Below are 12,527 nucleotides of genomic sequence, written 5' to 3'. Positions count from 1 at the left end.
GAATGTGAGCGGTGGTGGGCGTGATTGAGTGATCAGTGAAATCATTATGGGAAAAAACAAAGAAACAAAGAGTGACCTGTTATGGATGAAACAGTTTATTTTTATTTCATAATAGTATTGTTATTGTGTTACTCATTTATTGTAAGTTGTGTTTGGTGTTGCGGATATGCGTGTTTAGAATAGGTTTATTTAAAGATAAATTATATAAGATTATTAGTTTAAAAATTGAGCACTGAGATTTAAGAACTTAATTACAGTATAGATAATGTATATAATTTGCTTGTTTTATGCATCCTCTCACAGAGTGACTGTGTCGTGTCTTCAGCTCAAACTTCACTGGGTGTTTTAGCCCTTAACCATGAGTAAACAGAGGTTGTGGCTAAATCACTGCCCACCAGCTCCAGGCTTCTAACCCCCCTCCTCCCTTTTATACCCGAGCCAACAAGAGGCTCTTTCTGCTGCTTCCCCAGTCCTGTGCACAGCTGTTTTCCTGCTTGTTCCCTGAAACTCCAACTGTAGTGTGCGACTGTGCTGGGAAACCTCTACACTCCACTTTTACAGGAAACAGCCATACTTAACACCTTTTCTCTCCACACTCCTGGATGAGGTTATGGTATTTTAGATTTGTCCTTTTTGTGAGACTCATCACAGCCGTTTTCCCATGGCCGCAGTGGTATTTGACTTCTGGTGCCGTCTCCGCCGGTGTTGTTTGTGCAATTCTTCTCATTAGTCGTATTTCAGTCCTGCCCATTACCATTGTGTCTCACCTTTCAAGCTTCTTGTCCTCTCCCACTTTCAGGAGACTCTGGGGGTATTATTCTGTTTTGTAATTGGTAACATGTTGCAGTGCCCTCTTGCACATAGTGTACATCAGGTTTCTAGCCTTAATCACCCATGCCAGACTTTTCAGCTGTCTTTCACTCGTCTTTCCAGCATCACCAATCAAAATCATTCTTGTTTGCCATCCAGTCTCTTCCTGGATGTCACTGGTTACCAGAGTTTACTTGCTGAATGGGATGCCACAACTGCAGATACTCTATAGGGTAACAGTGACTTTCCACCTGGATCTGCTGTGTAGAGCAGCTTTGACGTATTGATAGCTCCCCTTTTAACTTTCTTCTGATTGGCTTCACCTGGCAAACAGAAGGTTTAAAAAGCAAGTGGGTGGTGCTTCTGTAACTAATCTCTACTCTGTGTGTCTCTCTGTGTCACTACAGAGTCAGAGAAAGAAGTAGGACTTCTCAGAGATAATTTTTTTCTTTTATAAAGATAACAATGCCGATCTGATTAACAGTCACTGCACTTATGCTTTCTCACACCCTGCTTATAACGCCCCTCCCCTGCCCAATGGCATCAGGCAAGGCAGACGAGTGGAGACTGTGTAGCTTCTCTGGCAGATCACCATATAGGTTAGTTGTATGATGATTCCTATTCTCTAGCACCAAACAGGTTGAACTTAAACACTGGTTGTTTAAAATTAAAGAAAAGATTTAGCACAACCTAGCATTTGGACACCAAGTGTTACTGAATAGCTGCAACCCCTTTATACAGTAAGGTATTCTAAATATTGCTCTCTTAATAATATAATCGCAATCACCGCCCAATTAAAGTGTTAAGGTCATCTATTCAACTGCTCGTTAATGCAAATATGTAATCATCCAGTCTAATGACTGCATATTTATGCATTTAGGTATGTAGACGTGGTCCAGAGAACCTGCTGAAGTTCAAACTGAGCATTTAAATTGGGAAAGAAGATGATTTAACTCACTTTGAATGTGGCCATGGTTTTTTGCTGCAAGATTCGCTGGTCTGCGTATTTTAGAAACTGCTGTTCTACTGGGATTTTCCTGCACATCTCTAGGGTTTACAGTGAACGGTCAGAAAAAGAAGAAAATATCCAGTGAGCAGCATTTCCCGTGGGTGAAAATGTTAGAGGTCAGAGGAGAATGGCCACGCTGCTTCCAGCTGATAGAAAGGCGACAGTAACTCAAATAATCACTCGGTACAACCAAGGAATACAGAAGAGCATCTCTGAAGGCATTGAACATGGAATCAGATGGGTACCATTCCTGTTAGCTAAGAGCAGAAAAGTGAGAATACATTTCACACAAACTCACCAGAGTTGAACAATGAAGACTGGAAAAACAATGCCCAATCTAATGAGTGTCCATTTCTGCTGCAATGATCAGACGCTAGGGTGTGGGGGATATTTTCTTAGCATACTTGGGGCACCTTAGTATCAGTTGGGTATTGTTCAAATCCCACAGCCAACCTGAGTGTTTATGACCACAGTGTACCATCTTCTGATGACTGCTTCGAGCAGGATAATGACAAAGCGATCATCAAGGGCGATCGTGGCTCGAAGAGTTGGCAGTTCGTCTTGTAACCGGAAGGTTGCCGGTTCGAGCCCCGGCTCGGACAGTATCGGCCGTTGTGTCCTTGGGCAAGACACTTCACCTGCCGCCTACTGGTGATGGCCAGAGGGGCCGATGGCGCGATATGGCAGCCTCGTTTCTGTCAGTCTGCCCCAGGGCAGCTGTGGCTACAACTGTAGCTTGCCTCCACCAGTGTGTGAATTATATAATATAGTATTATTATTATTATTATTATTATTAAAGCTTAAATCGTCTCAACACAGTCACCAGATCTCAATCCAGTAGAGCACCTGTGGGATCTGGTGGGACAGGAGATTTACATCGTGGATGTGCAGTCACCAAATCTCGAGCAACTGTGTGATTCTGTCATGAATCTGTGCCGCAGAAATTAATGGCAGTTGTCTGGATTTATAGGACATGAAGACTTGGTGAGCTAGAGTTGTAGCGCTTGACACAACAGGAGCCAGATTCAGCTTTACCTCAGAATCTTTTTGCACCTTCGTGTGTATTTCACTGGGATGTGGGCTGGTAAGTGGTAAATGCGATTGCCTCTCACTTCACACAGGATCACAGAGATTAGTAACTGTAGGCGTTGGAGTTATTTTTGTAAAATACTACAAGTGCTGGTGTTTTGCAAAATATATTCAAAGAGCACGAGGAGTCCATGACAGCCTTGATGTCCTCGTAATGTTCGGTGTTAAAGGTTTCCCCAAACACCCTCTTATCCTGTACACAATCTTTCACAGGCAACACAATATCTACAACATCCACAGAAAATGAAAGTAACTGAGAGAGCGATATTAGGATTACACTGTGAGGATGAATTTTCATAATTTTGGCAGCAATATTTATCACACTGACACTGCTAGTCATCAGTCTGGGGATGGTGGTGTGAGAAATGGTATTAGATGTAAGTATTTTTCTTTACTTAGGGCTTGAGTTAATGAGTGTTTTTATTATTGATTAGCCTCCTTCTTTTTTTTTAAATAAATGCCTAGCACTGTTTTGTTTTCTTTTTTCTTTTCAGAGCCTAGTCAAATCTTCACATAGTTCTCACATTTTTGCTTAAACTTATCTGATGATAAGATTGCTGGCAATTCATCATAATTAACCACTGTGTTTTACAAGCTGATGGTTGTAGAGGAAACAGAGAAATCATTTCTACTCTTGATGTTTTGTAGTGTGTTTTGTGTAGTTTAAAAGAAAATTCCTTTAATAAGCCTTTATTAAACTTCAATGGCTGAAGTCATTATTGAAGCAATAAAAGAAGCCCCATTGAAGAACTACGGGCTTTAGATAAATGCAGATGGAATCACAGAGTTTGTATTTAATGCCGGATGCGTGATTGTATGACACACGTACGCAGCAGATGTTTTGAGAAACAAAGCAACATGTTGAAGCGAGTAGGCGGTGGAAACGCATCTTAAACAACTGAGAAAAGCAACACGTTGTCCTCATTGAGAATTCAGAGTAATTGTTTAGTTTCTGAATGAGCTGTTCAGCGGAGTTTGTCAGCTCGAGGTAAACGAACAGGCAGCAATGCGAGGCAAGATATTGATATGTTATTAAAATTAAAATTCTATTTGAAAGTATGGATTTCCGAGGAATTCAAGCACTGCTTTATTATTTATGTGAAGGATATTGATCTAATGGGAAAACGTTTGAGTGCAAAAATCGAAACGTGGGGGAAAAAATAAAGCACAAAAAGTGGAGATCTGGGGCAGATGAAGCGTTGTATTTGTCTGTGTGTGCAGAGGGTGTACTGCGGCGTTATGGCATGCTGACTTAACTGCCGAGCCTTATATTGGAAGCCTAATTCAACAAAGCACCTTACTAACCCCAATGATAAACCTCCTGCTGAAACCCCCATTTCCTCCAGCATCCATTTTCATGGAAGCGCTCCTTGGTTTGTAGCCACATTAAATCTGTTTATTCGTAAAACCAAACTGCGCAACCCTTTTGGGATGAGCTTCTGTGGGGAACAGGTAGGGCACTAAAAGCCACTCTGTGACAGAAACCGCATCCCATCAGTGTAAATATGACTCGGAGCCTGCTAATGCAGCTAAAGCGGGGAGGGGAAAAAAAAAAGATGTCCTCACATCAAAAGAAGTCCCTGCACCCAAACTAAACTGTGCTTCCAGTTGCACGCAGTTCAGGTCTCGGATTTTATTGGGTTACTGAATCATAGCAGAAGTCCTCAGATTGTTTGTGAGCTGGCAGCCTAACCCTCAAAAGATTACAAAAAATCAATTCTATTGTAATCACAGATTGTGACTGGAAGGGCTTAAATCTTGGTGTGCCTGTGCACACGCCTGTGCATGCGCGCGTGTGCGTATCTGTGTAAGTCTGTTCGATTCTGCTGTTCTACTTGTCCCTGCTCTCCCTGGACAGACTCCTTTTTTTTGAGCAGGTTCAGTTCGACCGCAGGCGCGGCGTGTCGCTGGGAACTGGGGGGAGATGGGGGGAATAAAAACAAACATGAGAGGAAAGACAATTTTAGAGTAGTGGGAATGTTTCTGTGGATGTAATTGACTGGTGAAACCTCATCTTCTATACTAATCCCAGCATAAGCCATAGCTGATACTTTGCAGAGCGCTTGGGACTCAAAATATGTTCTCTCTGTGATTTTTAGATTCGATTGTGTGTTTTCTGAATGTAAATGAGCCTTATACGTGTCGTTTTTACATTTCCTGCTGTGAGTGGTGATATATTTTTTTTATCTCTTCTGCAGAGGTCCTGATGAACACTAAGACAGAGACTTCAGATCTCAAATGGACCGTCTTCTCCCATGCCAAGCCACAGGTATGTAACCTCAGCTTCACTGTGTTATCTGTATTCCTGCCACAGAGCCTAGTGGTGACTGGGGATTTTTGGCCTCCAGCTGTTCCTTTGTTACTTTGGCTATAAAAGATTTCCTTATATGGCAGGTAACTGACAGAGTAAAAGAAACACCAGAGTGAATGTGGGATTTAAAGTGTATTGAAAGCAGATGCTTTGATAGATCTCATCAACCTTGGAGTCGAAGTCACAGGCTGCTCGCAATTTTTGGTCCTGCAGCCAGAAAAAGACATATTTGTAATTTGATCAGCTGAGTAGTGGTTGCTAAGGTATTTCTGCCAGCAGCGTCTGTGACCAGAACTGCTCAACTTGCCGATTGCCTTGGAAGGAAAATGGTCCCAGTGATGGCGGTAGGAGGATTTCTGGTGCTGGACTGAAATACTCAACAAATGTGTCTGTGCTTTTGATTAAGATGCAAGGCTGAAGCAGGCAGACTGTCTCTAAATAGCCTGCACAGCATTTATCATTTGAAGCAGTTTATCAAAAGCTCTGTGTTGTCAGAAGAGTGGCCGGGCTTGTGTTTTTAAGCATTACCTTGGCACAAAAGAGTATAAAACCGTGATTTAGTCAATGATGACAAGCAGCGGTGGGGAGATGCCACGAGCTGTCTGCTTCAAAAGTGCAGACATAAAAGGGATACTGTATTATTCTTTATTTTTAGGATTAAAGGATTATGATACCCTTGTAGGAGATATTTGTGGCAACTTACAACCCAGTCAGATAAAAATTTCTGGCTTCTCAGTTTCAAAAATACTTGAATGTCACTGTTGCATTAATAATTCATGAGGAAGCCAAATAAAGCTAATATTCATATTAAACCTTTTGGTGTAATGATGCGAGTGTGACAATTGTTTTAATGAAACTGGGATGTGCTTCCGACTAAATCTGTCACAGTTAGACCCTGTTGCATATTAACACACATCTATGGGCCTCCATCACACAGACGCGCACATTTGAAGGTAGTGCCATTGCGCTCTTTGTGCAGAGATCATGGCTCCCAGTTTTTGAACTTTTTGATTAGTTGTGCATCCATTTAAAACTTGACTGTCCTGAAACGACTCACAATCTTATTCATGAATCACTTGCTCTTTCTCACATATTAAGTGTACGCAAAGCTTTATTTTTATACTACATTTCATTCCAAGCAGGAGCACAATGCACTGCACAAAGCACAAGCTCCTTCAGAGTGTGTACAAACTATAAAGATGCTGTAAAACGAAAATGTACGTAAGAACGATGAAAACCAAAAGTCAGTACAAGGAGTAAGGTGAAAAAAGTGAAGTAATAATTATGATCGTTTGTTGTCCAGTTAGAGTAATAAAATCCTTCAAGGTGAAGTCCACAAACAGTCAGAAATAAAGTAAAATGTTAAAGCCAAACAGCATGGATAAGCAGGACAGGTTTTAGTTTAGGTTTAACATTGATGATTTATTAGGTTTTTACAGTCTGCATTAGCCAGCATCAGATGCATTCAGTGGCCAATTCATTAGTTACCAGGTTGGACCCCTTACACCTTCGTGACTGACTTGAACGCGTGGCATAGATGCAGAGTGGCACAGATTTGTTGAACAGCAGTTTCTAAAATACTCAGACCAGCCCATCTGGCAGCAACAACCTTACCACATTCAAAGTCACTTACATCACCTTCTGCTCACTTTGAACTTCAGCAGGTTCTCTGGACCACGTCTACATACCTAAATGCATAAAGATGCCATCATTACACTGGATGATTACATATTTGCATTAACGAGCAGTTGAATAGAGGTGTGGGAAAAATCCAATCCATCTGACAAGAACAGCCATGCAACATTCAAAGTCACTCGAATCACTTTTCTTCCTCATTCTGATGCTTGTTTTGAACTCCAGCAGGTTGTCTTGACTATGTCTAGATGCTTAAATACAGACATTTAATTGGCTGACTAGATACCTCATGAAGACATGTGCCTAATGAAATTGCCAGTGTTTGTATATGTATAGTATTCGTCTAAGTTGGATTGGCCATGTGTGCTACCTACTGACTGCGACTCCACCAGAGGTTTACCTGGATCATTCTCATAGGTGCAGTTAGACATGAACACACACTTTATGCTAAATAGCTGGCAAATCAAAGAACATTTATTGTCCAATCTGACTGCGTTAGACATTTGCTCTCTACGTGTCTAGTAAAGTTCAGTTCATGCGTGAAAATGGCTCTAAACAACAAGGCAAAATCAATGATTGTAAAAGATTTGTTGAAATGTCATCAGTGCCGGATGTATGTCGTAAATGTCATCCACTGTGATGTCGAGACTTCAGTACTATTAAATACAGAAGGTGTGACTTGCTGCCAAAGAAATGTAATTATTTTTTTCAGGAGGTAATCTATATCTTGTAAAAAGTATTAGATTACTTTTTTAAAAGTAACACTATATGCTTTTTTTTAAAAGTCCCATTTATGTAACTGCACTTTGTCTGTGTACTTGTAGCTCATTCTCTCATTTGCCTTCAAGTCACACTTCTCTTTGAATGGTTTTTGTCAAATCCAGATGAGTCCTCACAGATTCGGTGCATCTTCATCACAGAAAACATTTTGTTCACAGACACATGTGCTGCCAAAGTCCACGGTATTTATTTTTTTTGGGATTAGAAGGGAAATTCTTCTTTCCAGCGTCTCAAACCTGGCTCTCGGTGCTCTGCTGCACTGTAATTCATTCACACCACAATTCTGCCTCATTCAACACATCATCTGAAAATGGATTTTTAAAGATTTACATATTTACATAACCGAATTTCTGAGCCTCAAGTTCAGCAAATCTGCTAAATTCTGCCCTGAGTATGTTAATTTCTTGCTTGTTTCCCGCTCTTGGGAACATAGTGATGGTGAACATTTTGCTGTTGACTCAGAAGTCAAACATTAAAGCATTTTTCTGTTGCATTTGGCTGCCCAACAAATGTAGATTTCTGTGCAGTTTTTTTTTACTTCACTCATATTTGCGATATCCCCTCTTTATTCTTGTGTTTTAGGCTATAAATGTGTTTGAAAGGTGAAAGCTTTGTCTGTCTCGATGCTGTTTGCAGAAGTGTGCTTTGTTTGACAAGTGAGACTTGTATTCCCACTGGCTGTGCTGGAGCTCAGTGGGAGGAATGATTTAACAACCCAGATTCAAATTCGGGCTGGATTAAAATCCACAGTGGGCCAGATCTGTCCCACGGGCCTCTGACAGGTGCAGAAGGCCAACAAAAGATTGTAACATTATTATGATGAATAGGATTTTTGATGTGACCAATTATATAAATATATAAATACCCCAGTGAAAGTCTTTATAGGTGAAGTAAATCTACTCTGTGCTCACAAGTTATCTGGGTCAATCTGACAGCCCTTTGTTCTCTCTGCTCTCAGTGGGAGGAAGTAAGCGGTTTAGATGAGGAGAACAACAGCGTAAGGATCAATCAGATTTGCCAAACGGACAGTTCGTCCAGCCACTGGCTGCGCAGTGGCTACATCCAGCGACGGGGAGCGTCTCAGGTGTACGTGGAACTGCGATTCACCATGATGGAGTGCTCTTCCAGGAGCACACACCACCGTAGCTGTAAGGAGACCTTCAACCTCTACTACTATGAGGCAGACTCCAACGAAGCCACTGCTACGAACCCACCCTGGATGGAGAACCCCTACATCAAGGTACCCATTACATTACATTATAAAAAAATAATGCAGGTTTCTTTTCTGTTGGCTAGTCTGATAAATATTATAGGAGCTAATTCGTTGTTTAATTGTTTGAGAAAATCAATTGAATTGAATTCTCGTGGTATTGCCACTCGGCTTCTAAGACTGTTGTATTATTATGTCTTGCTCAGCAGGAACATTTTTATATTTGACAGCGTAATAAACTGCAGGGCTTATCTTGATTATCGATCAGTCTGCCTATTATTTCCACAATTAATCGATTGATTCCACTGTGGTGGCTCTAATTTGCTTTGCTTTACCCAAAAGTATAAACAAGTGATGTATATCAAGAAAAATAGGGTAAAAACTGCCTGAAATGGTCGTGTCTGAAATTGTACTCTTAAAAAAAAAAAGAAGAAGCAAATCAATGGGAAAAAAAAGTTCTGTCGCAATGAGGGAACTCGAAGCTCCAAATCTGAAGGTTGCCAAGCAGTGAGGACCTGAGAAAAATAAGTTATTGAATAGCTGTGTGTATTGCTACCAGTGAAAGTCTGTTGCATTGAATTTGATGACTCACAAATACCCTCATAAACTGGATAAAAAAAGCTGTGCATGATGTCCAAGTCATTGTTGGGAAAAAAACTTAAATGATGAAACCATTAACAATAAGTATTCTTGCCTTTCACTTTTGCAGAATTATTTATAATCTCACCATGTTCTTGTTTTCGCTGACAAACAACTGTTTTTGAAGCCTCATAAGGCGCATGTGTGTACAGCATGCAGTACTGTGAAAAAGTACCAACTCTCACTTCTTCTTTATATAGGATATATGAAGCATATAGGGTAAATGGTGTGGCGATTGACTGAAATGTCTGCAAACAAACATGGTATATAAACAGAGTTTGTCTGAATAGCTTGAAACTCAATATTTGGTGTGACCATCTTCATTCTTCAACACAGCCTGAACTCTCTTAGACAAGCTTGCCTGCAAGTTCTCTAAATGTCTGCAAGAATAGTTTTCCAGGCCTCTCGAAGGACATTCAAAACTCTTCTTCAGATGTTGGCTGCCTTTTTTTCCCCATTTTCTGTAAAAATGATCCAAAACTTGCTTCATTAGTGTTGAGATCGGTGCTCTGGTGAGACCAATCCATGACTGATAGTGTTCCACTGTGTGTGTGTGTGTTTTTCATTCAAGTATGATTTTACTGCATTGCCAGTGTTTTTGGAATCACTGTCGTGCTGAAAAATGAAGCCGATGCCAAGCAGATTATAGCTGCATTGTGCATCATAATCTGATGGTACTTTTCTGTGTTCATGATTCCATCAATTTTGACAAGATCTCCACTGGCAAACTATGACAGATCCTCCATCGTGTTTGACAGATGGCTGTCGACACTCAGTGCTGTAGCTCTATCCTGAACTTCTCTGCACATATCGATAAAGGTTTAAACCAAAAATGTCAAAATCTCGATCCATCACTCTGTAAGTCCAGTTATTGTGTAATTTAGCATACCGCAACATTTTCTTGCCACTTCCGTTTCTTAAGAATGGCCTTTCTGATGAGGCTTCACTTGGCCAGATGCATCTGCCAGGTCCTGTGTCAGGTCTTTGCTGGACTTTTTGCTATTTCTTAAGGACATGAATATCATATAGTGCCCATCTGTTTGGTTTTTAGGTCTGCGACTTATTCTTGTGTCCTCCACATGCCATTTTTTCTCATTTGTCTTTTAGGACACACTGCACTCCAAGTTATGCCAAGTTTTTTGGTTTACAGCTCTTTGTGAATCACCTTGTTGGTGCAAAAATAATACTTTATGCCTGTTAAACTGTTATTTTTTTATTCCTTTGTTAGTGTGAAGTAGCTTTAAAACACTTATCTGAAAATGTCTAGGTATTAGGACTGGATTAAAATGAGTAAAAAAGCAGACATGTCCAAAGAAAAACTTTAAAAGACCTTCTTCAGACCACTTTAAAAAGTTACAAGAAAGTCTGGCTCCTTGGAAGCAGGCTCAAGTCTTTTGCACAGTACTGTACACGTTTGTGACGGATTTCTTTCCCCCTCAGTGTGCAGCTTTTCATACAGATTCAAAACAAGTTTGCAGAGACCAAGATTTGCTTTAAATGTCAGTTTCACAACATCGTCAATGTTCGGGGACTTTTTTAATGTTCCAATCATGTTCTCGCCTCTTGGGAGCAAGCACTGCTTTAAAACCCACCTTGTCAGTGCATTCAATCTGTTTCACAGCCTGAATCTTTTCGTAATGTTTATCTTCTGGGTTTCATTTTCCAAACACATAGCTTAGGAATGCAGCACAGTCAATCTAATTGTCAAACCTTAGTTGTTGGCCGTGTCCTTGAACACAACACCAAACAGTGGCGTCAAAATAGTCCCTGCTTCTCAACTTCATTACCACCTAATAATGTAACTTTGACAGAAAAATAAAAGTGATGAAATGTTCGCCGTGATGAATTGCCTTCCTCTCCAGCAAGTTTCTCGTCCCTGCAAGTTGAGGTTCAAAGCACACTGTAATAAATGGGAAACAATGGCTGCCAGAAAGGCAGTGAATCAATGTAAAAATCACAGTGGTATGCTTTGTAAAATTTTCAGTAATATGAAGCATATGTAATTTCTAATTAATGGGCTAAACATGCAAAACTATCAGTTTGATCTTTTTCATGGCTGAACAGGAATGCAGGCGTGCAGGAATCTGGATATTACATAAGGTCTTTTCTCTTTCTCCCTGTCTTAGGTGGACACAGTGGCTGCAGACTTTCTACTAAGGAAGGACGGGGAGAAGAAATTGAACGTGAAGACCTTGAGACTCGGCCCTCTTAATAAGAGAGGCTTTTACTTGGCCTTTCAGGCTCAGGGTGCCTGCATGGCTCTGCTGTCTGTCAGGGTCTTCTTCAAGAAGTGTCCTCCCCTGGTCAGTGCTCTTTCCTCTTTCCCTGAGACTATACCGCGTACTCTTGTGCAAGAGGCACAGGGTGTGTGTGTGGAGCACGCAGCTCAGCAAGGTCCCCGTCCTCGGCCGCCTAAGCTCTTCTGCGGGGAGGATGGCCAGTGGGTGGGCCAGCCAACAACCTCATGTGCATGCGTACCAGGATTTGAACCAGCTGAGGGGTACACGAGATGCACAGGTAACGAAAGAGGCAAGGTTAAGCCAAATAAAACTGACATGCGTGCATGTATGCATATAGACTACACCCATATAGGCAACAGGGCAGGCAGACTAAACAAGAACACAATGGTAAGGCGAGGGTGGCGGGGAGTTCACTGAGGGTTGAAGTGTTTGAGAGGAAATGAGAGACCGAGGAAGTTAATGAGGCAGGGGAATGGCTGTGACACAGAGGAGACAGAAAGAGAGGTCAGGTGGAGCAGCACTTATCTCTGAAAGGAAGAGCAGGGTCAAAGGCTTACTGCTGCGACAACTCCTGGCTCAGCCGAGATAGGAGCGCAGGAGGACTGCAGAGGTGAGGGGCGAGAGGGAGGGGAGGTGGTGCTCGGGGTAAAGATCATAACACTTTGAGAACATCAAAGCAAAGCAGACAAAAAAAGAAGGAAGAAGCAGGATGATTCTCTCAGGAGCCGTGCAGCAGCTCTGCCTAATGAGTCCAATTAACAAGCCTCGCGCATGGACTACCCCCTCACACGCGCACAGACTCGC

At 41.5% G+C, this 12,527-nt stretch overlaps 1 protein-coding gene across 1 annotated transcript in view; it reads left to right on the top strand.

Annotated features, from left to right (window-relative positions):
• Positions 1 to 12,527, top strand: part of ephb4a (eph receptor B4a) — a 39,337-nt gene that overhangs the window by 16,004 nt on the left and 10,806 nt on the right. Inside the window, exons 2-4 of the mRNA XM_026181539.2 lie at positions 5,107 to 5,177; positions 8,593 to 8,874; positions 11,610 to 12,000. Coding sequence (XP_026037324.1) covers positions 5,107 to 5,177; positions 8,593 to 8,874; positions 11,610 to 12,000 — 744 coding nt within the window. The remainder of the gene's footprint in view (positions 1 to 5,106; positions 5,178 to 8,592; positions 8,875 to 11,609; positions 12,001 to 12,527) is intronic.

Source organism: Astatotilapia calliptera, chromosome 10 (genome assembly GCF_964374335.1).
Source record: "Astatotilapia calliptera chromosome 10, fAstCal68.1, whole genome shotgun sequence".
NCBI lineage: Eukaryota > Metazoa > Chordata > Actinopteri > Cichliformes > Cichlidae > Astatotilapia > Astatotilapia calliptera.
The sequence above is the reverse complement of the archived record's forward strand: the minus strand, read 5'-3'. Positions and strand labels throughout refer to the sequence as shown.